This window comes from Clinocottus analis, unplaced genomic scaffold, assembly GCF_023055335.1.
Source record: "Clinocottus analis isolate CAN_PGR_092001 unplaced genomic scaffold, fCliAna1.0.p SCAF_19, whole genome shotgun sequence".
Classification (NCBI taxonomy): Eukaryota; Metazoa; Chordata; class Actinopteri; order Perciformes; family Cottidae; genus Clinocottus; species Clinocottus analis.
In genome coordinates, this window is record NW_027175920.1 from 8,052,860 (window position 1) to 8,076,625 (window position 23,766).

Here is a 23,766-nt window from a genome sequence, read left to right on the forward strand (position 1 = left end):
GAGCCAGTGAGATACAAACACACACAAACATACTTTTCCTGGGATGATGATGCCTCGCTTGCGTCCGTCACTCCCTCGCGTGTTGTCGCTGAGGCTGCTGGGTACTGGCGCCTCCAGGACAGTGGCGGTCAAGCAGCCGGACCTTCTCTCTGCGACTCTGGCCTTTGAGGAGCCGAGTGCCTTCAGGGTGAAGAGTTTGCGTGAGCTGCTCCGCGCTCTGGGCATCTTCCACCTCTGTTCCTTCCCTGTGCTTGTCAACAACAGTGGGAAGGTAAGAATGGATCTTCGTAATATTCTCCTTGACAGGGATGTTGTCAAGGCATTGACTGTGTTGTCTTGTTATGATTCCTTGTTTTTACAGTTCTGTATTGCGCACTATGAATGCATGACAAATATGTACAATGAGAGTGGTGGAGAAAGTATTCTGATTCGTCATTTAAATAAAAGTACCAATTCCACACTGTAAAAACACTACAAGTAAACGTACGTGCTTCTTACAGCTGTTGTCAGTGGCACGCTCCCTCCTGGGGAGGAGGGGGTTCTCCTTTCTGCTGCGGCCCACCGTGTACGCCCAGTTTGTGGCCGGTGAGAATGAGAAGGAGATCTCTCAATCCATGGAGAAGATGAGCTCGCTGGGACTGAGGCCCATGCTGGCGGTACCAATCGAGGAAGATCTGGGAGAGAGCGCAGGGTACGACAAATCTCGAATGGCTCTGTGCGCTTAGGCTTGACAAAATCGAAAAGCACACCAAATAGAAACAAACAGCAAAAAAATGAATAAATAAACATCATTTCACATTGTAAGTGTCCTCAAAGACAAAAATAGATGATAGAAGAAACAGTTGAGATGCTCTGGTTATTCTTAAATATGCTCCTCTTTTGGGCAATTAGACTGACTTAGCTCACATTAATGGGGTTACACATGAACCAAGCTTTGGTGGGTTTGAATAAAAGAGAGCCGGGTGTAATAATAATAATGTTATTATTGCAAATTCAGTGCTGATTTAAAAAGGCTCCCAGTTTGACATATTGCACCTCATTCTACTAGAAACCCACATTTACAAGTTCACACAGGTGTTTTAAAAGTGAAAGTGAAGTGTTAAAAAGTTATTGCTTTTTTCGTCACCACCAGTGAGAATAGATACGACGACAACATGGAGGCCATGTTGGAATGTGTGCGGATATCACACAGCAATGCCTGGAGCAAAGACCCGATGATGCAGCTGAAGATCACAGCTCTGCTCAGCCCGGAGCTGTGTGTAAGTTCATATCGTTGCAACGAAATTACTTCTCCAAGCCATTTTCAACTAAACTACTACTGTAATATTTACTGGATATTAGATGTTATGGAAGAAATGTCAGTTTTCATGTACTGCCTCTTTCAATAAAGGAGGAGGGGGAGGTACACTGATAAGCTTTTGGACTATTTTGGTAAAGAAAACCATTTGGGATATTCCCAGGTTTTTTTACTTCAAACAGTAACTAAATTTAGTTCAAATATATGGGAAAAAAAGATAAGAACACACACTTTAGTGGTTAGTTTCCAGGCCTGTTCCAGTTCATACTTGGAATTTGTGGAGACTTATTATGTCTTTCTCTCTGCTTGTGTAAAGGTGAAACTCACAACCCTCATCACCCGACACCCGTATGACCTGAATCTTCTTGTCAGAGCAATGGATGGAGAGGTCAGATACTTTCCTTTTGCCTAAGTTTATACAAAAGACCTCTGACCTTTTGTATGAAGATTTACAGAGTTGATAAAGATGATTCTGTTCAATTAAATGTTACATGACCTCTGACCTTTTGTCTGAAACTGCCTCTTTCAGCCAATCGAATTTCCTGGTTTAAATGAAAGTGAAGTTGCCCATTTTCTCTGTGGCCTGCAGAGACTCAACACAATAGCAGAGGTACATGTGAAGGGAAGTTCATGGAAGAACTGCATCGAACTGACATTGTTTTGCAATTAACTTCATTTTAGAAATCCTTTGTGCTTTTTTAGGCAAGCGTGAACAAAGTCAGAGTCCTGGTTGATGCAGAGTACACCTACATGAATCCCGCCCTCTCTCTTGTCACCATGGCTATGATGAAGAAGTTCAACAAAGATGGTGCCTGGATTTGGAACACATATCAGTGTTACCTCAAGGCAAATATGATTTGTTTTCTTTTCATTTTTTACAAATGTAAAAAAGAAGAATTTAAAATTGGACTGAATACCGTAGTTAATAAGACTAGAGATGTTCTTACATTAAGTGATTTTCCCCTCACTGTCTGTCTTCCAGGAGTCAAGATCTCTCCTGTTAGAAGCTCTGCGGCTTTCAAAGGATGAGGGTTTCTGTCTGGGGGTCAAGCTGGTACGAGGAGCCTACATGGACAAAGAGAGGAAGCTGGCGGAGAAAGAGGGTCGTCTGGACCCCGTCCACCAGAGCTGGGAGGACACCAATGACAGGTGGAAAAGAAGAAGTGGCCATTACTCACAACCAGGCATCCCAGATAAAGCAAAAAACTAGCACTCGTCTGAGTTTCATCAGTGGTATCAATGAACATAAAGCTTTTAATCAGGAGCAATAGCTGTGTCTGTTGCATTGAGTAAACTTCTGGTTTCCTCGTCTGAAAGTCTTTTTGTAATGGGTATTGGGTTAGATGCCTGAATTAAGGTCTGTGGTTAACACAAGTTTAAGAGATGTTCAAAGTTGTGTTCTCTAGCATAAAATATATCAGAAACAAGCCAAAGGCTTTTCGTCACGTGACGCAAACTTCCAGTTTGGCCTACAAAAACACTTCATCTCTGCAAGACTCTGTTGCAAATACGATGATCGTTTATGACACTTAACTTGATTCCCACACGTCTGATCTATTTAATGTTCGTGTGTTTGTGCAGTTACAACGGCTCACTGGATGTGATGCTGGAAGCCATCTTGCAGAAACCCGAGCGCTACAGGATCATAGTCGCCACTCACAACGAGGAGTCCGTGAGACGAGCCGCCAAACGGTTAGACCACGTGATATGAAAATACTGCGCGTGAACTTTGTGGCATGAATTAGTTTTTCTGCTTCCTTCCTCTCCACAGATTTCACATCCAAAAAAGTTGCATGAAACCCCCTGACAATGTTATTATGAGTCCTCTTCTAATCCTGCTGCAGGACATGATGCAGCTATTGTGTATGTCATCTTCAGAATGGAGGAGTTGGGGATGGACAATGATGGAGGCTCAGTGTGTTTCGGCCAGCTTCTGGGCATGTGTGATCATGTCTCCCTCACACTGGGTGAGCCTTGCCTCAACTGGCATTCTTTACAATCACACTTTCTGCAAGAGCTCCTGCTTGTCTTTTTCAACTACAGTTGAAGGACTGAACTTGCAAACGTCCAGCTGTCAGCCAGCTGCTCCGACCACCTCTTCATTTAAAATACTCTGCGCATGAATGCAATGCTAAAACACCCTCTCCTCTTCCCTGCAGCGAAGGAGGGTTATGCAGTATACAAGTCAGTGCCATACGGCTCAGTGGATGACACGCTACCCTACCTGGTGCGTCGGGCTCAGGAGAATCGCATCGTATTGCAGGGAATTCGCAAAGAGAGGGACCTGCTGAGGCAAGAGCTCTACAGGAGACTGGGCCTGAGGCGAGGCAGCCATTAGGCCACTGCGAAGAGGGAAAGCCCTTCACACCTTCAATCAAAATGGGTGGATTAGACATTGAAGTCTTAAAGACCCATATTTATTTGCAAATTCAATTTATACAGACTCCGTCCACTATAATCATTGAGCCTTAATGTTAATGATTTTCACTGACAGTGTGGAAGAATTTAACTCTACATCTCTTTGTTTCCTGCTTTAACATGGTCCTTGAATTAAATTCATATAAAAATAAAAACAAAACACACATGTACTTGTTGTAATTGTTTATTAGATAAGTCAACAATACTTGAAACATCTGGCACTAAACTTACAGCCATAAGCCAGTCCCACTGCAATGCCTTTATTATATAATTTTCTACTAGCAATGATAACTTGAAAACTCTTTTGTCCAAAGAAGTTGGCCGTACTGAAATACTACACTCAGTTGCAGTGGGAAGGGCTTTTGCTGCAAAAATATTCAGCCGTTTCATCATCAACTGTAAGCGGTTTTGAGTCAAATGAAGGAAAAAGCCCAAAGCAAAGTGTTGAGCACAGAAACCTAGATTGGTGTTACGGTCATGGAATGAAGAGTCGTTCAGCTGGAGAGACTGAAAGCCGCATGTTTCAAGCTCAGTAGTTGCTCTGGTGTCCGCCCTGATAACCGCCGCCGTGGTTTTGGTGTCCGCCCTGGTAACCTCCGCTGTGGTTCTGGTGTCCGCCCTGGTAACCTCCGCCGTGGCCGCCCTTGTAACCGCCCCCATGGCCGCCCTGGTAACCGCCCCCATGGCCGCCCTGGTGGTTTTGGTGACCGTCCTGGTGATTTTGGTAGTTTTGATTTCTGTAGCCGCCTCGATTGTAGCCGCCCCTATTCTGCTGGTAACCACCTTTCTGATCTGTAAACACGGAAAGAGAAAAAGACAATCATCAAGTGTCTACATGTCAGGATTTAATGACAACAAGCAATTCACCTAATCCGACATTGATTTAATGGTTTGCACGCAATTCCAAATTAAACTATTTAAAATTAGCCATAGCTGCGAGTAGGCTTCTTCAGAGCTGTTTGATGGTCAAATAGCTTCAATATTACATATATTATATCTCCCGTCTCTATGACAGAAGGTGTTTCACTGCGCCTTCCAGTGGAGCCGTAAGAAACCACAATGAACTTTTCCTGTTCGGACAGAACCCAACCAGTGACCTTACATTTATTCAAGGTTAGTTACAGTTTAAATGGAGTAACATACCTCTGTTGTAAGATTTGTTCTGTTGGTAGCCACCTTTCTGATCTGTAATGCAAAGAACACGTCATCATTGTTTCCATGTGTTTTCAACCCATAATGATAAGAACCGGTAATTGATGTGTACACAACATGTACGCATATATGGTATACATTTCATACAGTTATCCAAACTCACCTCTGTTGAAGTATCCTCCATAGATGCCTTGCTTGAGGTCGAAGACACGCTCATTGTTCTCCACCAAGCTGCCAAGTTTCTCAGCCAGCTGCAGGGCCATGTTCTGCAGGGAGGTGGGCTCTGTGCGGTGCATCACCACGGTCTGTGTGGGCTGGTCGAGCGACGCCTGTTGGCAAGAGGAAAGAAAACATTTAGAACACAATAAAAAGCGCAAATAAAACAAAGTGAATGCACGTAAAGATGCAATGGAAGCTCACCATCAGCTCCTCGTTGATGATCATCTTGCTAATGATGCTGTGAACTGTAGGTATCTCCAACTCAAACATGTCAGACAGCGTCCCCATGCTGGAGGACAGACAGACATCGTATCACTATTTTTTCCCCTCAATACAAATTCTCATAGAGATTAAATTGAGCATCGCTTGATCTTTTATGACTACGTACTAACACTAGAAGGGAGTGCACCAGCGGATTAGAAACAATTCTGGTCCCAGTGGATATAAACTTGGGCTTTAGCTGTAAGCAGAGTGATCCACACAAACCAATACTTTAGCTGTGACTGCAGGGGCATCATGCGCTTACCTGATGGAGTCGTATACACTGCTGTAGGTGAACAGATAAGTCCTCAGTGACTCTTCTTGGATCTTCCTATAAAAAGGCAACAACCAAGAAAGTTGAAATTACGTTGGGAAGCACAATGATTAAATTGATATGAAGCAAATTAAGTCCCTTTAATATTTAAAAGATAATACATAAATCAATTAAGCACATGGTTAGAACGGTGGATGCTAACCTCACAAGCATTTTGCGCACTCGCTGCGTCTCGGGAAACAGGTCCCAGACTTTACTGTTCATCTTCTCATTGATGATGAATGAGTGGCAGGTACGCCAGTCTCCCATCTTCATGGACTTGCTGGCTGCCACCACATGCTCCCTCATGCTCTCTGGGGGTCCTAAGAACGAAGAGAGCTACAGTTATTTTTTATATGGATTAAACGTTGTGGTGTAACAAGTTGTTAGGGAATATGTTGCGTACCGAGCAATGGCTGTCTCTCTCCCACCCTGAGCTGATGATGGAACTGCTTGCTGATCATCCTGCGGCGCGCATCAAACTCATGCGCGGCCATGTAGGGGATTTCCAACAGCATGGCTGACACCAGGTACACACACTCCAGCAGCTCCAGGTTGATGTGCATGTGGAATGGCACCTGTAACGAAGGTCAAGGCAATGCTATGACAAGGTCTTCAATTTGAACTGAAGTTATTGACCAAATCACAGGCTGACATTGCCCTCCCCCTTGAGCCTGGGCGACATGGACTTAACAGAAATTCAGATGTAACTTTGTCAGCAAAGCCAGATTAAAACCAACAGGTTATCAACAGGAAAAACCAACATGATCTTAGCCTGAAGGCTGATTTATACTCGGGTTGTACGCAGAGACGCAAGCACGCAAGACACGCATGGCCGACCTTGCGTGGTCAAATCGTCCATTTTACGTGCTTGCGTGTGTCACCCCAAATTTCTGACTATCCGTCAAAGCTACGCGAGCCGTCCGCAGCCCGGAAGGCTGTGATTGGTCCGCTAACCACATCCTTTCTGAGTCTCTCATTTCCGGTTTCATAGCATTATATCGCTGTTTTTAAAAGCCATAGGAGAAACACGAACAATGGATCCCGTTGAAGAACGTTTGGCTGAAGAGGTCCACAAATATCAGCATTTAGAAAACCCGTCTGACGGAGTATAAATTCCTTGAGGGAGATACCTGTGAACGTCGGTGTGCATGTCGACTCTAAACAGTCGTTGCGCCACCTGCTGTTCTGGAGTATGGAAAACGCAGTAGAACTAAAAATCAAAACGAGTCTGTCAATCCGACTGCGTGGCCAGCCGTAGTTGGAGTTGCAGAAGTATAATTCAGCCTTGAAGGTAACTGCTCATGCAAGACTTACTTGTCTTCTCTTTTCAATCTTTTCCTGCTCTGCATTCCTCTCCTGCATGTTCCTCATGAGCAAACCCTGACCTAGGAGCTCCTTCGCTCGGCCAGAGGACTGGATGTCCAACAGGGCGTTGTGGGCATCTTTAATCATGCCCTGCCTAAATGCGCAAATGCCAAGTTGCACCATGGTTCTGTTGTATAGGATCTAGACGAGAGGAAAAAAATTACTTAAATGCAAAGCTACAAAAGAAAACATATGAACCCTCAATGAATGCATTTTGCCTACCTGTACGGGTGGATCAGCGTGCTGGATGTTGTCCTGCAGATGGCTCATGAGCATCAGGTCACGGGCCTGGTACCAGCGTGAATGCAGAGCGTGGTGGTAGATGTGGCAGAGGATGGCGCAGGTACGGATACGGTCGGTGCGATCTTTGGAGTAGATGAACTTGCAGAGACGGTCCATGATCACAGCGCTGTCCTCCCCCTCGCTTTCTCCCTGGTCCTGCTCGGACTAAATGACAGACAGAGACACATTTTAGCACCTCATACTCATTAATAAATTTACAGCGACAACTGCTCTTCTCAAGGCAAACACTTTAAAAACACATACATTACGTCTGCCAGGAAAACAAACTTTGCTCTCTTTCTTGCTAATATAGTAATGCAAGATAAGTGTCCTTCTGTCACACACAAAACAAGGACACAAGTGCCTCTCTCACCTTGGATTCTCCCTTGGACTCGTCGTTAGACACTTCCTTGGGCTCGTCGTTAGACACTTCCTTGGGCTCGTCGTTAGACACTTCCTTGGGCTCGTCGTTAGACACTTCCTTGGGCTCGGCGTTAGACACTTCCTTGGGCTCGGCGTTAGACACTTCCTTGGGCTCGGCGTTAGACACTTCCTTGGGCTCGTCGTTAGACACTTCCTTGGGCTCGTCGTTAGACACTTCCTTGGGCTCGTCGTTAGACACTTCCTTGGGCTCGTTCTTGAACTCTACCTTGGGCTCGTTCTTAGACTCTACCTTGGGCTCGTCCTTGGACTCATCCTTGGACTCATCCTTGGGCTCGTCCTGAAGGCCCAGGCTGCGCCGGTGAGCCTTATAGTCAAACTTGTAGTAGGTGTGCATGATTCTACGAAGGTAGATGCGGCAAATCTCCTCTGTGCTGCCCTTGTTCTCCATGTAGTCAAGCAGCCTATCAATGATGCCACAAACGTGTCCCTCGTCTTTCAGATTGTCAACATATTCTGGAGAAAAAGTGGAGAAGAAACTAGAAAGATTTAAAAAAACATCACGTGATGCAGAAATGCCCTTGAGGCATTCCTACAACATCATTTTCTAATACTTCGATTTATTTTCACATCTAAAATAATGATACTCAATTAAAAATGTAACTTGTCTGTTTTCTGGTATAGCTCACCTTGTGAATGGGGATCAGTGTTCTGCATGATCTTGGTAAATTCTTCATCCATCCTCTCTACCAACGTTAAAATGCACCCACGGACCCTGAATGGCTGACAAACACACACAAATAAAGCAATACATATAATTTTTTATTGCGACACCGTCCTCTCTCTGGGCTTACAAGACAACCTGAAAAAGACTGCAGGTTGTGCAAAAGGTAAACCATTTCCATGTAAGTTTAGGACAAATGACAACTCCCCATCAATTTATATAATGCGGACAATGCTCATAACATGCAGATCATGGACACAAGCGCCACCCAAGAAGACCAGAATTGTAAAAGAAAAGAAAATGGGATACCTGGTCTGAGATAATCAGACTCTCGCTGTCCTCTGCAATGTTCTCCCCGATGAAGATGTCGCTGTGTTCAAACAGGATGTCCAGCAGCTCATCTATACATTCCAGGCACTTCTTCCACATATCGGGCTTAGGACGAAGAGTCAGAACAATTAATTTAAAAACACCACGGTCAGAGATCTGACACTGTTTTGCATTAAAGCATTCAACATCATTTACACATAAAATACTTTAATAAATGTCAATGTTTCTTTTATTATCAATATAAAACAAACATGGACATTGGATCTTTAAGGAATTTTAACAACACTAAACTGTTTAACTTCTAATAGGTACAAATTCTGAATTCAACATTTAGAAAGAATGATGCCTACCTTCATAAATGCTGCCAAATTGGGGTTGTAGTCATACAGAGAGGCGATGATGTTGAACTTAATCTTGACCAGGACACCTTGGCCCAAGTTATTCTCAGCAGCGATGTTTGCCAGCGCATGGAGAAGTTCTATCTGGGCAGCCCTGTTAGAGGGAGAGAAAAAGGGGTGAAATTGCCATCATTTCAATAGTTACATTAACTTTTAATATGTTCTGCACTGATTAACATTATTGTATGAGTCACTTGTGCGAAGCCTTTTCATTCATTGTGATATATAACACTTGCAAGGACAAATAGCATATATGCAAGAGTATAAGAAAGGCTCCTACTTGGCACTTTCTTTTTAAAGAGTATAATTATTATGAAAGATGTGTGTAGTCATATTTTTTACTGAAGTGGAGCTTTAGTGAATGATGCTATGTTACCTGTCAGTGCCCTTTTTGCCTCTTGCTTGCAGAATTTCATTCAGCTTCTTCACCACCACTGGTACGTTGATCTCTGTGCCCTTGGCAAACATCTTGGGTTTTTCCTGAATAAAGCATGCATCATAGAAATTGACATACTGAAAACTGTGTTAAAATACATTATATGGCATTATGCCAAAAGCAAATATGAAAGAGTGCATACATGTATTGTTTTTTCATCATCAGCAATGTTGGTAGCAGAAACAAGTAATAAAAAGAGAAATCTTAATCTCTTGTGCCTGTACCATTGGGGCACCGCTTTTCACTTTCTTCCAGCCTCCCTCGGCCTCCTCGGCGCCTTCCTCCTCAGCCTCCTCCTCAAGGCGCTCTTTTTTCTTGGGTTTCTTCTTCTTCCCAAGCTTCTTTTCACTGGACTTCTCACTCTCATGGGCCCTAAAGACAGAGACAGAGCGTGTGGTGGTAAGTATACATACATGACACCGTGATGATAACAGCTTGATCTTATTTTGATCCTAATAGGGCTGCATACAGTGCATTCAAAGCACACCATGCACACTATCATTAGCTGGAGCTCCACTTGCTGACTCACAGAAACATTCAGAACATAGCAAACTATAAAAACAAGAGAAAATACAGGCAGATGGCAGAATCCAAACACCAACACCAAACACTTATAGTGGGTCACAGGTGATGAAATAGAGGGATTATTTTTTATTTTAGTCTATATGTTGTATTTTGGAAAAATTACTGCAGATTACTTTTAAATTGTTGATTTTCAATGAATAAAAGCAAAGATCTACCAAATATGTTAAGCACTTACATTATCAAATTAAGAGAACAATTGTCAGTCAAAAAACAAATCAATACTCAGGCACTACATACTTTAAAAAACAAAAAGTCTTAAGTATCAACGAAGAACCACGCAGAGAGGAAGACTCACTTCTTGAGGAAGACCACAGCCAGGGAAGCGCTCTTTTCCTCCCCATCATCTGAGCTCTCACTGCCACTGTCAACAGTGTCTGAGCCCCAGTCTCCATCATCATCATCATCACTACTAGAAGAAGACTCATCCTGTCAAGGGAGAAAAAAACAGCACATTAGAATCAGAAATGTTGCAGCAGAATACTCATTGTTCTTTCTCTGCAGCGCTTCTTATATGGTTTGCTGGCCTCTTACCCCGGATCCTTTAGCAGACTTGAGGAACTTGCTGGCATCAGGGACAGACTCCGGCTTTTTCTTCAGGAAGGCCTTGGCTGACACTCCATCTTCCCCATCCTCCCCCTTGCTATCAGAAGAGGAACCTTGAATAACAAAAGTACAGATGAATTTTGAGATGAGCACTTATTCAATTTAATCATTATGAGGTCTAAACATTCAAAACTGTGATACAGGCATACTTTTTAATGTTTGCAGCAGCAATAATCACAGAATGAAAAAAGGTTAATATGTGGTAAATTCAAAATAAGATTTTATCTTTTGGTAAATTAAGACTCTCTCAGTGGAATTTGTAAACGCTATTGTTTGTAACACTATTTGTAAATAATTCTACTTCTGTTGATCCTGTGATCAAATACAATATTGATTCATAAAACTGTACTCATTTTTTTCACATTGATACAATTAATTACATGACCTGTGCATACAACAAGCTTACCAGAATCCCCTGCCTCCTTCTCCTCCTCTTCATCGGCAGACTGCAGTGGGTTCTGACAGAGAGGAAGAGAAGACAATACGATTTTACTTCCACCTTTCACACACAAAAGCTTCCCAGTAACGCCACAGTCTGAAAGGTGGACACTGAGCCGCTTGGTCGGCACCTGTGGTGACAATGCATGATAGGCAAGGGCTTTTCTTTTCCTTTATCACACACAGATCCATGTTACACATTTCATAAGCCTTCAACCTTTAACTTCATTATAGAAATGTAGTTAAAATTCCAGAACTAGCAACATTTAGAACCACTGACAGTTTCCTGATTTACCTCCTTGTATGCAGCCACTTCTGTTTCGTAATCTCTGTTGTACTTGCGGATCTTCTGACGTAGTGTACTGAGGGCTTTTGCGTTGTTTTTGTTCATCTTCTTCTTGCCCTCTTTGTCCTCCCAAAGCTGGAAAGAAAATAATGTTGATTATTTCTATTACACTGGAAAAGTGGGGACTTTTATAGGAATTGTGTCGGACTGGGAATCAAGGATAACAGACTTGGTTTGCAGCAGGCAAAGCAAAAAATTGTTAAATTACAGTGTTGGTATTTTTCGAGTTGTGGTTTCACTTTGAGCTACTGACCTGGTTCAGGTAGTCCTCCAAGTCGGCAAGAAGACGGATATAGAACGGGGGAACACCCTCTTTGTCCACTATAGTCTTGCTTTTGAGGAAGGCTCGACATAACTGCTCAAACTCCTCCAGACATTTGGACATGTCGCGAATCTTCATGGCATTTCGGATTGTCTTGATAAGGTTGGTCAACTCCTCAAACCTAAGAGACACAAGAATGATTACACACCAAAACCTGATAAGAGCATCTGTACAGTTTTTAAGATAAGCTGCTTAAAAAGATACCACACCAACCTTTTGTCTTTTGCGCTGCGCACCACTCTCTTAGTGTCCTCCTCATCATCACTATGAAGCAACGACCTGTGAAAACAATACAAGTGTGTGAGATTTCTACAAAAAGTAAAATCTAAGTCTTGATGATAGGTTTCATTGTAAATTTTACTAACTGCTTGTAAGTTCCTCCGGGTGCTTTAGGAGTGATCTCATCAGCAGATGAGGACTCCTCTGACTCGCTGTCAGACCCGGTGGCAAAGAAACGAGACATTGCTGAACGAAGTGGTCAATCTGTGAAGACACAATTAAGATATGTGAGGAATAATAAACAAAATTGCACCTGATATTTTAAAAATATGTGCTGCATGATACGCTTAGCTTTCTATTACTTGTCAGATCTGCATGAAAACTAAATTTCCTAAAAATGTGCTGTGCTCATCTTAAGACAAGGACAATTCAGTTTGTTGCTGGTGCGAGATATACATCACACACAAACACACACGCGCGCGCACACACACACACGATTAGAACTAGCCACTAAGAAACTAGTGTTCGCTTGTATTGTTTCAATAATGGACAACAGATCATTCAAGAAAGAACTGACATACAAACAGATTTCACGTTAGTTCAAAAGTTATGCAGTTTTCAGACAAATGGTAAAGTCTGTCCCTCTATGATCTGATATAAGCAACGACAACAGTCGCCGTTTTGTGCTGACATGTGGATTACAAGTAGTCAATTAAACTTAACATTAACATTTGGTTGCAGCTACAAGTTTTGTACGGTACGTTTTAGTTTGATTTAAACCCAGAGACCGTAGACTTTAAATTAACGAGATTTCCATCTGATGCTACAACGCGAACACTAACGTGGCGCGGCGGTTGTTGCTAAGCTAACGATTTATAGGGCAAGGGGCCTCCTCGCGTGTGTAGCCTGTTACCTTAAATAACATAAAAGCGAAGTTAAATCGCCCGTCATTTAATAAAACATTGAGACATGCTCACCTACGTCCTTGTGAAAGTTATCTTGCGGTGTGTCTGCCTTACTGGAATCGTTTTGAAATCCAGTTTTGCGGTAAAACGGCTACAAATAAAGGCGTGCTAACAGCCTCGCCGGGCGCTTGCGTCAGGAAAGGAAGTAGCCTTGCGCGAGGAAGCACGGACAGGGGTGGTTTACGGCAGAGCACAGGGGTGGTTTACGGCAGAGGGACGACAGCAACAGGCCGAGGTTAACGTTATGTTGCCACCCAGCGGGGGAAACGTAAAGTTCACCAGACGTAAAAACGTGAATCTAATATGTATAAAGTCAGAGATTTGTAAACGAGATGGTATTAATAAACAAAGCACAATCAACTCTTCTGATAATTCACACATTTTTTAATTCAAATCCATATGAAAGTCTAAGAAGCTTAGGTTTTATTTTGTCATTAAAATATACACAAATGGCAAGTACTGAAATGCTATATTATCAGTGTTTTGACATTGCAACACACACACACAATATATTCACCTATTATTCAGGGTTAGAATAACAGGGCTGTTAATAATTGGAATAAGTGAATGTAATTGGAATATAATTATCCAATTCGTCAAAGTAGAATTGCAACGACACACACACCACACACACACACACACACCACACACACACACACACACACACACACACACACACACACACACACACACACACACACACACACACACACACACACACACACACACACACACACACACACACACACACACACACACACACACTAAAACTAAACATGATCGATATGATCATTCCTGCATGCTGGTACAGTAGTTTCTTATACACAGTTATTTACAATGAGCTGTAATAGGGATGACCGTTGAGGACTCAAACTTGTTTTTCATTTTTAAAAGCCTTGTCCTTTTTCTTCAGCAGCTCTGGAAAAAAAATGGATAGTTGCATTAATAACAATTGTAAACATGGGACAATCTATAATAATTGTAAGTGGGAGCTTGACATATTTATAAGACCAAACCAAAGAAACACCAAGAGGACAAGATGGGATTTTTAGGTTTACTAATGGAAGTTTGGGTTGAACAGTGCTTAACCGTGTTACAGGTATGACATTGCCTAATAGCCCAACTATTGCATCCAAACAAATGAGTTAAATACTTTATTCATCTAAAAATCCTCAGTTTGGAAGTAAGAACAATATATTAATCTGCAACAACATAATCTAAACCAAGTGCAACTCTGCTATAACCAACCTGGGACAGAGTCCACCTATACCCATCTGAGGTCATTACTGAGGCAACTATTTGATACAGAAAAAGTGACCAGAGGGATTGTAAAAGGCACTGATATTTTTTCAATTCTTGAACATTGGAGAATGTTGTTTTCAAAGTCATTATTAATACACTTTATTATAGATAAAACCACAGTAACTAGACTTACCTTCTTTGAGTTTCCGTATTTCTGCGGATTGCATTTTGAGTCTCCGTTCAAGCATGACACAGTTGGCGCAATCTGCAACACAATTTTAATCATTACATTACTGAGGACAGGTCTGCTTTTTATTGTCTGTATATAAAACTTGGATAACTGAATGTGGCTACCTGATATATAACTTCCCTACATTACTTCTGCTATTATCCACAGTTACCAGTTTGAGATTATCACTTTCTATCACGCCCATGTATTGTATAATGCATTACACTTATAATGCATCATCATGATAATATGATTACTGTGTGTATTACTATAATTTAAGAGTACAATAAGCAGATTATGATGCATCAAAAGTATGTTTATAATTTATTTAACTGACACTATTGATGTAAACAAAACTTTTGAAGCATCCACAAACATTAAACCTTCATTAGTTGTTGTCAAATTAATCGTAACCACAACTTGATATGCAGATGTTCAGCCTATAGCCTCACAAACAGGTCCATTTGATAATATACCAAATAGGTTATTAGGCTCAGATGTTGGATTTAATTAGACCCAAACAACCTCCAGTGGCCTTAGCCGTGCATTCCCTCAGCTTACCTTGGCCTTTTGTTTTCGTGAGCAGAGCTCTATGGCTGCTCGCAGGCTGTTTCAGGGCTCTGGGTCTGCTAACAGCATTGCCAGAGGTTTCAGCAGCAGTACTGGCTGCCACTGCAGCATCTGAAAGCATGCAATAAAGAACCGGTAAGTAATTTAGAAATAAAGTCAGAAAGTTAAAGAACTGAATGCATTTTTACCTATTCTCTTTCTTTTTGTCACTGGCAATACATTTTGAGATAGGGATTGCCGTGTGTGTGAAGTCGTTGTCCTAGGGGACCTCAGGTTAGTAGCTGCTTGTGTTTAAAAAAAGGGGGAAAAACATACTATTACATTGAAATTCATGTTAATTCATTGTCTTGCTAGCAATTCCTTTTTGTTTGTTCACCGTTTACTATCGTGGCTCAGAAATACAACTGCATAGAAATGACATACGTTTGTAGAGCAAGACCAAAAACACTGAGTTCTTTGTCTAAAAATAACACTTCACAAATTGTAACATTTGCTCATAAAGTGCAAAGATCTTTCCCTTCTCATCAAGATGTATGAAGCATACAACTGCAACCCACGAAGCCATTTCTAAAAATAATAAACACACCACCTACCTGTTGTTGAAGGGCGCAACTTAGAAAAGCAGGGTATTCCCGAGGTCTTAAATACACAAGAACAGAGGAATAGTCATCAACAGACATCAGTACATACAGTTAATGCTTGTCTTCTGGTTTTGCTCATGAAAAAAAAGTGGGTTTGGTTGTAACGGACATTGTCAATTGAGTTCACTTAATCAATTTCCTTAAACATAATCTGCTGTCACTCTTTTGTACACTTCATGGTTTACAAGAAAATAATTCATTTTACCTGGGGAGCATTTGGAACAGCAGAGTTTCTCAAAGCTTGGGTTCTTTGCCTCGTCATGGGCAGGCTTGATGTCAACGCATCAAACCTTCCTGAAAGTGTGGTGGAGGCTGGCTTGTATCTCAACAGCTGGGATGCAGCTCTCGAAGGAGGCAGAAGGGATTTAGCAGCTGGATGTGCCAAGAACGTTTTTCGTTCACAGGCGATGTTTGATGGTACATCTGATGGGAACTGACTATCTGGCTTACTGGCACCGTCCCCATACAGCCTTTTCTGTCCCATAATGGTTTTGTTCCGGTACGTTTGCTGTATGCTGATGCTTACAATGCTACTGGTAGTCATTGGTGTTGATGTGGACACATGGTCTGCTCTTAAATCTAGACTTTCATCCAAATTGAATGAGTTTGCTTTGTTATTCTTCACATCCATGTTTTGATGGCCCGGAGTGTCAGAGAGACCATCTGTCAAAGGAAGACCTGACTTTGATCGATCCATAGTCTCATATTGGCCAACTCCAGAAGCCACCTCAACAGCTGGATTAACTTCAAACGTACTCTCAGGGGTGTCAACCATCTTGGTATTAGAAAATGTTCCTTTATGATCTGAAGTTTGGGCTTCAGAATTTATTTCGTTAGGGCTACTTGTTGCATTACAGAGGTGAGGAGTGGAATTGTCGAAAGTGTTACGGCAACTGTCACTTGAACTTGTTTCAGAAAAGGATATTGTGTCATTCTGCTTGGGTTTAGCATCGAAAGTGTTGTTTTGGAGGCAAACGATTGCAGCAACCGCATCCCCTAAAAAAGTATTGCTGCTAGATTTGTGAAGACTGTGTCTATCAATAGTGACGTTCTGCATATCAGAAGGACCGGTTGCCTTCACATCTGAGAAAGTTTCAGTCATAACGAGGGAAGTTTCAGTTGTGTTCTTCGAGAATGAAGTAGCCTGATCTGTAGCCTTACTCTCCGCTTTAGGACATTTTTCATTAGATGGGGGAAGATCCAGTGTCGTATTCATAGGGCAGGGTATTGGATCAGTGATGCTTAAATCGGGGGAGAAATTCAACTGGGAGGACTGGGGAGAGGTTAGCATGCTGTTCAAAGACCCAGATGTTTCTAGGCTTGGTCGTGTCTTCTTGCTACTCAACTCAGCATCAAGGCTGGTAAGCGGCTCTTCATTGTTAGCTTCCGCAGCACTCAAGGTCACCAGAGGTTCACCATGAAGCTCCAAAGTGACATTCTTTGAACTGGTGTTGCAGTCAGAAGTTGAGAACTGTGATGCAGCACACTGAACAGACACAGCACTCGAGTCATTTATGTTGGGAGTGACATCTGAAGAAAGAGTATCAAATGTTTCTTCAGCTGATGTTTGAATCTTTACCATGTTTGAGTCACTGGGCTCCAGTGAAGGCCTACGATTTTCAAAAATATTTTCCTGTGTGACCTCCATAGAAGACAATTCTCCTTCATGCGATACCTCTGATTCACGTGTGAGATCAAGGAGAGTAATTTCTGGGCAGAATCGGCCATCCATCCAGCGCATACCAGCAAACATATTCTCAGATAGATCAACCATCTTCTCATCTGGGTCGGTATTTTCTGTCCTATTATGTTGAGAGTGCACTTCAGAATTGTTTTCTTGAGCATCGTGACTTGAGCTTGTTTCCGACGTTTCTGGGCCAGTCTGTCTTGAAGGTTTAGCATTAAAAGTCTGACTCTCCACTTTAGGGCTGCTTAATTTAGATTTGAGAAGATCCCGGGACTTTAACTGAGTGCAGGGTATTTGAGCAGTGGTGTTTAAATCGGTGGAGAAACTCAACTGGGAAGGCTGGAGAGAGGTAAACCTGCTGTTTATAGGTCCGGCTGTTACAGGTGTAGCAGGCATGCTGCCAGGAAAAGGTGAACCGCATGTATCATCAAGTAGGGAAACATCTGGAAAGCACTCATCCTTGAGCCAGAACACAGGAGCTGCCGAACCATTTAAAGACATTTTCCACCCGTCAGCTCCGATCCTCCAAGCCTGCAGCGATATAATTAGCACAACATATATTTTTGCTTGTATATGACCAGATGATGTTGTTACAACACAAAAATGTCACAATTATTGCCAGCTCTGACACCAAACTGGCTTTACAACTGGTTTATGTTAGTGTAAAAAAAATCTAGACTAGACTAGTTAGTAAAAATAGCAAGTGGGTACAAAATACAATTCAAAACACAAAATGTTTTGTTCATTATGAAGATAAAGCCACGACCATGCGATGTCAACCACACATTAGGCTAGTTCAAAAGAGCTTAAATCTCTGGAATCCAGACGAGAGCAGGCGGCCGCAGCAGGAGGCGTTGACAAAAAACTGCGATTAAGTCGGACAGTTTTAGGCTGACAGGAAGTCACAGAACTGGCTCATCTCGAACAGCCTAATATGATCACGCTGTTTGACTGCTTTATAAAGGCGGAAAACACATTATGTTGCAATATCTCAGAAGGAGCGCAGGTAATCGCAGGGAACATGCACAGCGTGAAAAAAAACATTGCCAGCTAAAGCTATACGTTGAGAGGTCAAAGTGACGTTAGTAACGTTATGCTCGAGGCTAAACTCGCGCTAGCTTGGACACGTTACTTGGGAGACCGGAAACCATGTTGACCTGCCTTTCAATCGGCGCTTATTGACGGAGGTTTACAGACGTGAACATACTTTGACTATTCCGTTTTCGATTTGATCCTTGTTAACTGTCAAAAACAACATTAAAAAGTCCCTCACCAAACCGCTGCAGCGCCGCTCTGGTTCAAACGATGTTTGCTTACCTCACGCTGATTGGATGATTCTAACCAATCACAGACGAAGGATTCTTCTTCGTGAGTTCAAAAGAGAGGACTCGTCGTGCTTCTGCTTCGTCTTCTTCTTCTGTAGTGTTTAGCGGCAGCTTGCATTTTGTTGTTGTTGCATTACTGCCATCTTCCGGTTCCCAACCACTACACTTTCCTAATCCGTTCTGTTGCTCGTATAAAACATGTCAAGCACATTCTTCCCAGTTTACAAGATGCCCTTTCTAGTATACTACTTAGCTCTCTTCCTTTCATCCATGGACCTTCCCAGCATGCCCCTCCTTTCTATGCTGTGTCTAGTACATGTGGGGATGACTTATTAAACACGTTCTGGTCCCTGGCAGTGTTCACAGAGACCGGTTGAATGCTTCCCTCTTATAAGTAATGTGCTGCGTATATTATTGTGTCCAATTCTTAATCTTGCCATTGACACTTCTTCTCTCCTGTTTCCTCCGCTGTATCTTGTCCACCTTACTCTGAATTGAATGTAGGTGTCTCCCCCTTGTCTCCTGGTCCCATTGTTGTTGCCATACTCGGCAAATAAGGACATAGCTTTTTTTTTTTTCTTTTACAGTTCAACCCACTCAAAGGCCAACACAATTGCATACAATTCAACTGTGTACACAGCCAGACAATTCTATGTGTGTTTAAATACTTCAATACTGTGACTAGGGACTGCAACAGCAGCTCCTGTAATGTATCTGTTTTGTTTTTTATCCATCCATCCAAACATGCACATGCTCTGCGTAACTTGCAGCAACTCCATGTCTACCTGTGGTTCTTTGAGCAACAACACAGGAGTTATTGGCCAAATGACAGAAGGGATAAGCTCTATATATCAGTGACTCCTAAGCGTCTTGCTACTGCTTCTCCTATCCAGCAAAAGCTTGTGTTTGGTAGTTTGCCTTTTAGCAGTCAATCAACAACACAAGCAGTGTTTCCAATGTGGACTTATAGTTTATTATGTTCTTTTGCACCACAGAGAGACTTAAGACTATATGATTATTGTGAAAACACGTCCCCACTTTTGGCACGGTGTATAAAAAATAAAAAAAAGACCTTTTTTTTTGTTAAACTTTATGACAAAACATAGGGCAAGAAATCGACGTAATGGGCATTTCATTACTGTGTTCAATTTCTTAAATACACCAACAATAAACAATTTGCATATTATATTCATATTAATACAAAGAATCACAATTCATCTTCTCACTCTTTTGTGGTTTTCTTTAGTTTGATCTTCAGCTCGGACATGAGTGGATTTCCAAATCTGGGGACACAGGAGAAAACTACAAATCATTCAAGGTCTAATCACAAGATGCTTATTTTGTCTTATACTATTATAATAAAATACTCTTAGATTTAAAAAAAAAAAATCATTACCCTGGCTGTCTTGGCGGCATCCATTTAGGTTTGTGTTGTGCCTCATCTTGGGTGTGAGTGTCACTCCTCTCCTCTGGCTTTGTCTCCTGTTCCATTTTGTTGCATTTTAATTAATTATATATATATATATATATATATATATATATATATATATATATATATATATATATATATATATATATATATATATATATATATATATATATACACACACACACACACACAACACCCACATACAAAAAAAATGGTTAAAAAAAATAATGATAAGATTATCAATAATACCTGTGAGAGGGTGTCTGGACTATTTTCATCTCTTACCACCCGTTGTGTCTTTTTTAAAACAGGAAATCCTGCACCAAGCCCTAAAGAAAAAACGTGTGACATTATTTAGAGATTAAATTTGATATGGCATTAAAGTCATGGTACTGGCTTCCCATTCATGGTAAGTGACCTACCAGGCAGTTTTACGCCAAAGCCCAATCCGCCCAAAGGCATACCAGCAGGGAGTTTGGTGGACAGATGTGGAGAGGGTGTCGGATCCAATGAAGGCATAAGGAGGAGGGAGCGGGGATCTTTGGGTGGCCTTACACGAGGGTTTTTAACAGACAGTCTTGACTTTTGCGCAGTAAAGTCAAGCGCAGAGCTGTCCACCTGCAATTACAAACAACTCAATTCAAACCATCGTTATATGTTATGAATGCTGTCTGGTTTCATTTATGATTTATTAAGATGTTTTTATATGATTACATAAGTTATTTTAGAAGCATTACCTCTTTCTGATCTTCAGACTTGGTCGTTGACTGACCTGCCATGTCAGCAACATCTTCAGACCACCCGGGCTGTGATTCGTCCACTGAGGGCAACATCCTCTCGAATTCAGGGCCGGTGTTGGCTTGTGAACCAGATTCTGTCAAAACCATTTCATTTTGGAACAAAGCCTGGGAGCCGAATCTCGATTCTTCCGATTTTATGTGTTTGATTTCATCCGGAGATTCAGATACAATCATCTCAAGAGGCTCATCTTCAGCTTTAGTTTCCTTGACTTTGAATAAAGAACTAATTTCTGTTAGGGACTTCGAGTCTCTTTCTTCAGTGTCTTTCCAGTCGGACACCTCAGCATCGATCTCGTTCTGTGATCTAGTTTCAGTCTCCACTAATTCAACTTCTTCTTTGGGTGATATATTCGATTCCTGATTCAGATGTCCGGGCTCTGGTGACGGGACTCCTGAATCAGGGTGTAATCCGGTCTCTGCAATCAATTCCTCCTCTTTCAGATACGATTGCCCTGTTTCAGTTACTTCCTCCATCAATATGTCCTGCGCTTCAGAGTTAGGCTGTTGGGAAGACAATTCAGAGAGGTCTGCTGGTTCTGACACAATAGCTAACATGTCATATATGCCTTGAACTGACCCAGTGTTTGTTGTAATGAGTAGCGGAGTTTCACTGTTTTGAGTTCCCCATTCACTGAGAGACTGGTCCAAAAATCCAGACTCTACTGTTGATGTAGGCATTTCGGTGTCACTCAATAATTCAGATTCCCTTGAATTTGGCTCCACAAGCAGCTCTTCATCCTTCTCTGTCTGCACTGATGATATGTCACCTTGCCACTCATTAGATGGCTCCAGTTGTTGTCCAAGCGGCGGCTCTACTTGTTGTTTGACTTCTGTGCATTCTGACAAAGGCGTCTGTAGCCACAAGTCAAGGATTTCCTCATCGATCACATCCCGACTTCCACTGGATGAGCAAACCATTTCTTCAGCAGAACTCCCTTCTGATTCTGCCGCATGCTCTGCCATTTCTCTTAAAATCAAAGTAAAATCTTTTGGTTTGGACTCTGCTGTCTTTGATTTATCAGCTGCTTCAGAGTCTGTCAACACCTCATCGCTTATCTCAAGCTCTTCGTCTGACCTTTGATTTCTCGTCTCCAGTGACCCAACAGGTCGAGACAACTCAGATTCTTCCAGTCCCACGACCTTCAGGTGTAACATCTCAATCTCATGTTTGCTCTGCGTTTCATCTTCTGCTGCCACCTCAACTTCATCACCTGTTTCTTGCACATCTATTCCTGAAACTTGAATTGCTACATTTTCAAGCAGTTTAGGTTCAGTCTCATCGTACTGTTTCAGAAAAACAGATTCAGTTATGTCTTCCAGTAAACTCAGAGTCTTGTTGCTGTTCTGCCCTGAACTCTGGGCATCTACGGATTCCTGAAAGAAGGTTGTCTGCATCATCTTCTGTCCTTCAGCCTTGAGAAATGTTTCCTCCGCTGTCAAAGCTCCTGTCGTCACACTGACATCTCCAACAGCATCAGCTACTTTGGAATCACATAACCCTTCGTCTACTTCGTAGTCAACCAAAATCTCTTCAGACCCATTTTGCATCTCTTTTTCCACCATACGGATCTCGTCTGTTGTTAGGCCAATTTCTGACTCAAATTCCTTTTCTGAGTGTTCGATGCCCGGTTTCATTGAATCAACCAGTAATTCTTCTTCTTCTTCTGATTCTTGAGTTACTGCTTCAACAAGTGGCTTCTCTGTTTCTCCACGCAATCCAGCATCAAAGCTGTTCTCTTCCATATACTCTGTCACCAGTAAATAGTCAGCACCGGTCCTACAGCCACTGTTTTGAAGGCTCTCCGGCTCTTTGCTCTCCACCTCTTCTGGTAATTTGCTGCCTTGGATTTCCTCGCAATCTCCTTCCTCCAGGGCCCTTTTTGTTGTATTTTCATTTGACACAGACCCATTGTTGTACTCAGGAACTCCCTCTTGTGTTTCCTCACATGTTGGAAAGTTTAACTCCTGCAGGACAACAACCTGGCCTTCACATATCCCCGGGGGAATATTTTTAAACTCTCCACTCATTTCCTGTCCAGTCTCGCCTTCAGGTTTTACCGCAACTGAGTTCATTGTACCTGCGATTTCCATGACATTTTCTTCAATGCCTACCTCCCTGAAGAGCCTCTCATCTTCTATTTGATCTTGATCAAAAAGTCCCTCATCTACTGACATGCTTGTTGTTGGCACATCAGAATGTTCATTGATCACCATGACCAGGCTTTCTGTCTTATCGTCATCTACCTCACTTGCTTTGGTTTGCACATCAGCGTCCATAGCCACATCCACTTGTTCTGCATTTGGTAATTCCGCTGTATGCAGCTGTGGTTTAGCGTTCTGCACGACTTCTTCGCTGTGTGTAACACGCTCAGTTACAATGTCTTCTTCTTGACTTTCTTCTGCAACTGTTTTGATGGCGCCCTCTTGCTCTGGCGCTTCATCTATTGTCTGGTTGTTTGTGTCTTCATTCACATTTTCGTCCTCAACGACAACACCTGCTTCTCGCTTCTCTTTTGCATCCATACCATTATCACTCGCACTTCTATGAGACACATGCTCTTGCTCAAATAACTCATACTCCGACTCAATGCCAGTTTTTTTGTGGGCCATTTGTAATTCAACATGCAGAGACATAAAGTCTGGGTCTCTCTTGAAAACTCTGTCGTTACCCGACAACTCTTCACAGACTGACAGCTCATTTTCTAATTGTTTTGGTCTCTCATCAGAGTTGTTCTCCTTTTCACAGGCCAGCTCTTGTACACTGTCATGGCTTTCTATTTCCTCAT

General features: G+C 42.2%; 4 protein-coding genes across 6 annotated transcripts; 1 reads left to right on the forward strand and 3 right to left on the reverse strand.

The window, feature by feature from the left end:
* Positions 1-46: 46 nt before the first annotated feature.
* prodh2 (proline dehydrogenase 2) lies at positions 47-3,926 on the forward strand. Its single transcript, XM_068583204.1, has 10 exons — positions 47-271; positions 501-691; positions 1,133-1,259; positions 1,614-1,685; positions 1,827-1,907; positions 2,000-2,143; positions 2,280-2,446; positions 2,879-2,989; positions 3,176-3,264; positions 3,457-3,926. The coding sequence occupies exons 1-10, from the start codon at positions 47-49 to the stop codon at positions 3,633-3,635; spliced, it is 1,386 nt and encodes a 461-aa protein (XP_068439305.1). The 3' UTR covers positions 3,636-3,926.
* Positions 3,884-13,227, reverse strand: eif3c (eukaryotic translation initiation factor 3, subunit C). 2 transcript variants are annotated; one of them, XM_068583202.1, is made up of 23 exons: positions 13,070-13,227; positions 12,239-12,356; positions 12,087-12,152; positions 11,805-11,994; positions 11,501-11,626; positions 11,174-11,225; positions 10,696-10,820; positions 10,460-10,590; positions 9,804-9,951; positions 9,520-9,623; positions 9,096-9,237; positions 8,725-8,850; positions 8,381-8,474; positions 7,684-8,207; positions 7,251-7,475; positions 6,978-7,169; positions 6,067-6,238; positions 5,824-5,983; positions 5,613-5,678; positions 5,288-5,375; positions 5,031-5,196; positions 4,859-4,900; positions 3,884-4,507 (listed from the first exon to the last, which is right to left on the reverse strand). In XM_068583202.1, exons 2-23 carry the CDS (start codon positions 12,334-12,336, stop codon positions 4,245-4,247), a joined length of 3,300 nt encoding a protein of 1,099 aa, XP_068439303.1. In that variant the 5' UTR covers positions 12,337-12,356; positions 13,070-13,227; the 3' UTR covers positions 3,884-4,244. The 2 variants fall into 2 exon arrangements, with proteins under 2 accessions (XP_068439303.1, XP_068439304.1); XM_068583203.1 differs by having other exon boundaries at positions 13,074-13,207.
* Positions 13,228-13,420: 193 nt separating this feature from the next.
* LOC137789207 (serine-rich adhesin for platelets-like) lies at positions 13,421-18,749 on the reverse strand. The gene is made up of 7 exons (XM_068582524.1): positions 18,744-18,749; positions 15,945-17,957; positions 15,692-15,737; positions 15,287-15,382; positions 15,090-15,209; positions 14,493-14,564; positions 13,421-13,975 (listed from the first exon to the last, which is right to left on the reverse strand). The coding sequence occupies exons 2-7, from the start codon at positions 17,925-17,927 to the stop codon at positions 13,926-13,928; spliced, it is 2,367 nt and encodes a 788-aa protein (XP_068438625.1). The 5' UTR covers positions 17,928-17,957; positions 18,744-18,749; the 3' UTR covers positions 13,421-13,925.
* A 1,055-nt stretch (positions 18,750-19,804) lies between these two features.
* On the reverse strand, positions 19,805-23,317 carry si:ch211-136m16.8 (uro-adherence factor A). 2 transcript variants are annotated; one of them, XM_068583685.1, is made up of 5 exons: positions 20,918-23,317; positions 20,603-20,798; positions 20,466-20,509; positions 20,148-20,233; positions 19,805-20,034 (listed from the first exon to the last, which is right to left on the reverse strand). In XM_068583685.1, the coding sequence occupies exons 1-5, from the start codon at positions 23,255-23,257 to the stop codon at positions 19,974-19,976; spliced, it is 2,727 nt and encodes a 908-aa protein (XP_068439786.1). In that variant the 5' UTR covers positions 23,258-23,317; the 3' UTR covers positions 19,805-19,973. The 2 variants fall into 2 exon arrangements, with proteins under 2 accessions (XP_068439786.1, XP_068439785.1); XM_068583684.1 differs by having other exon boundaries at positions 20,430-20,509.
* Between the last annotated feature and the right edge of the window lie 449 nt (positions 23,318-23,766).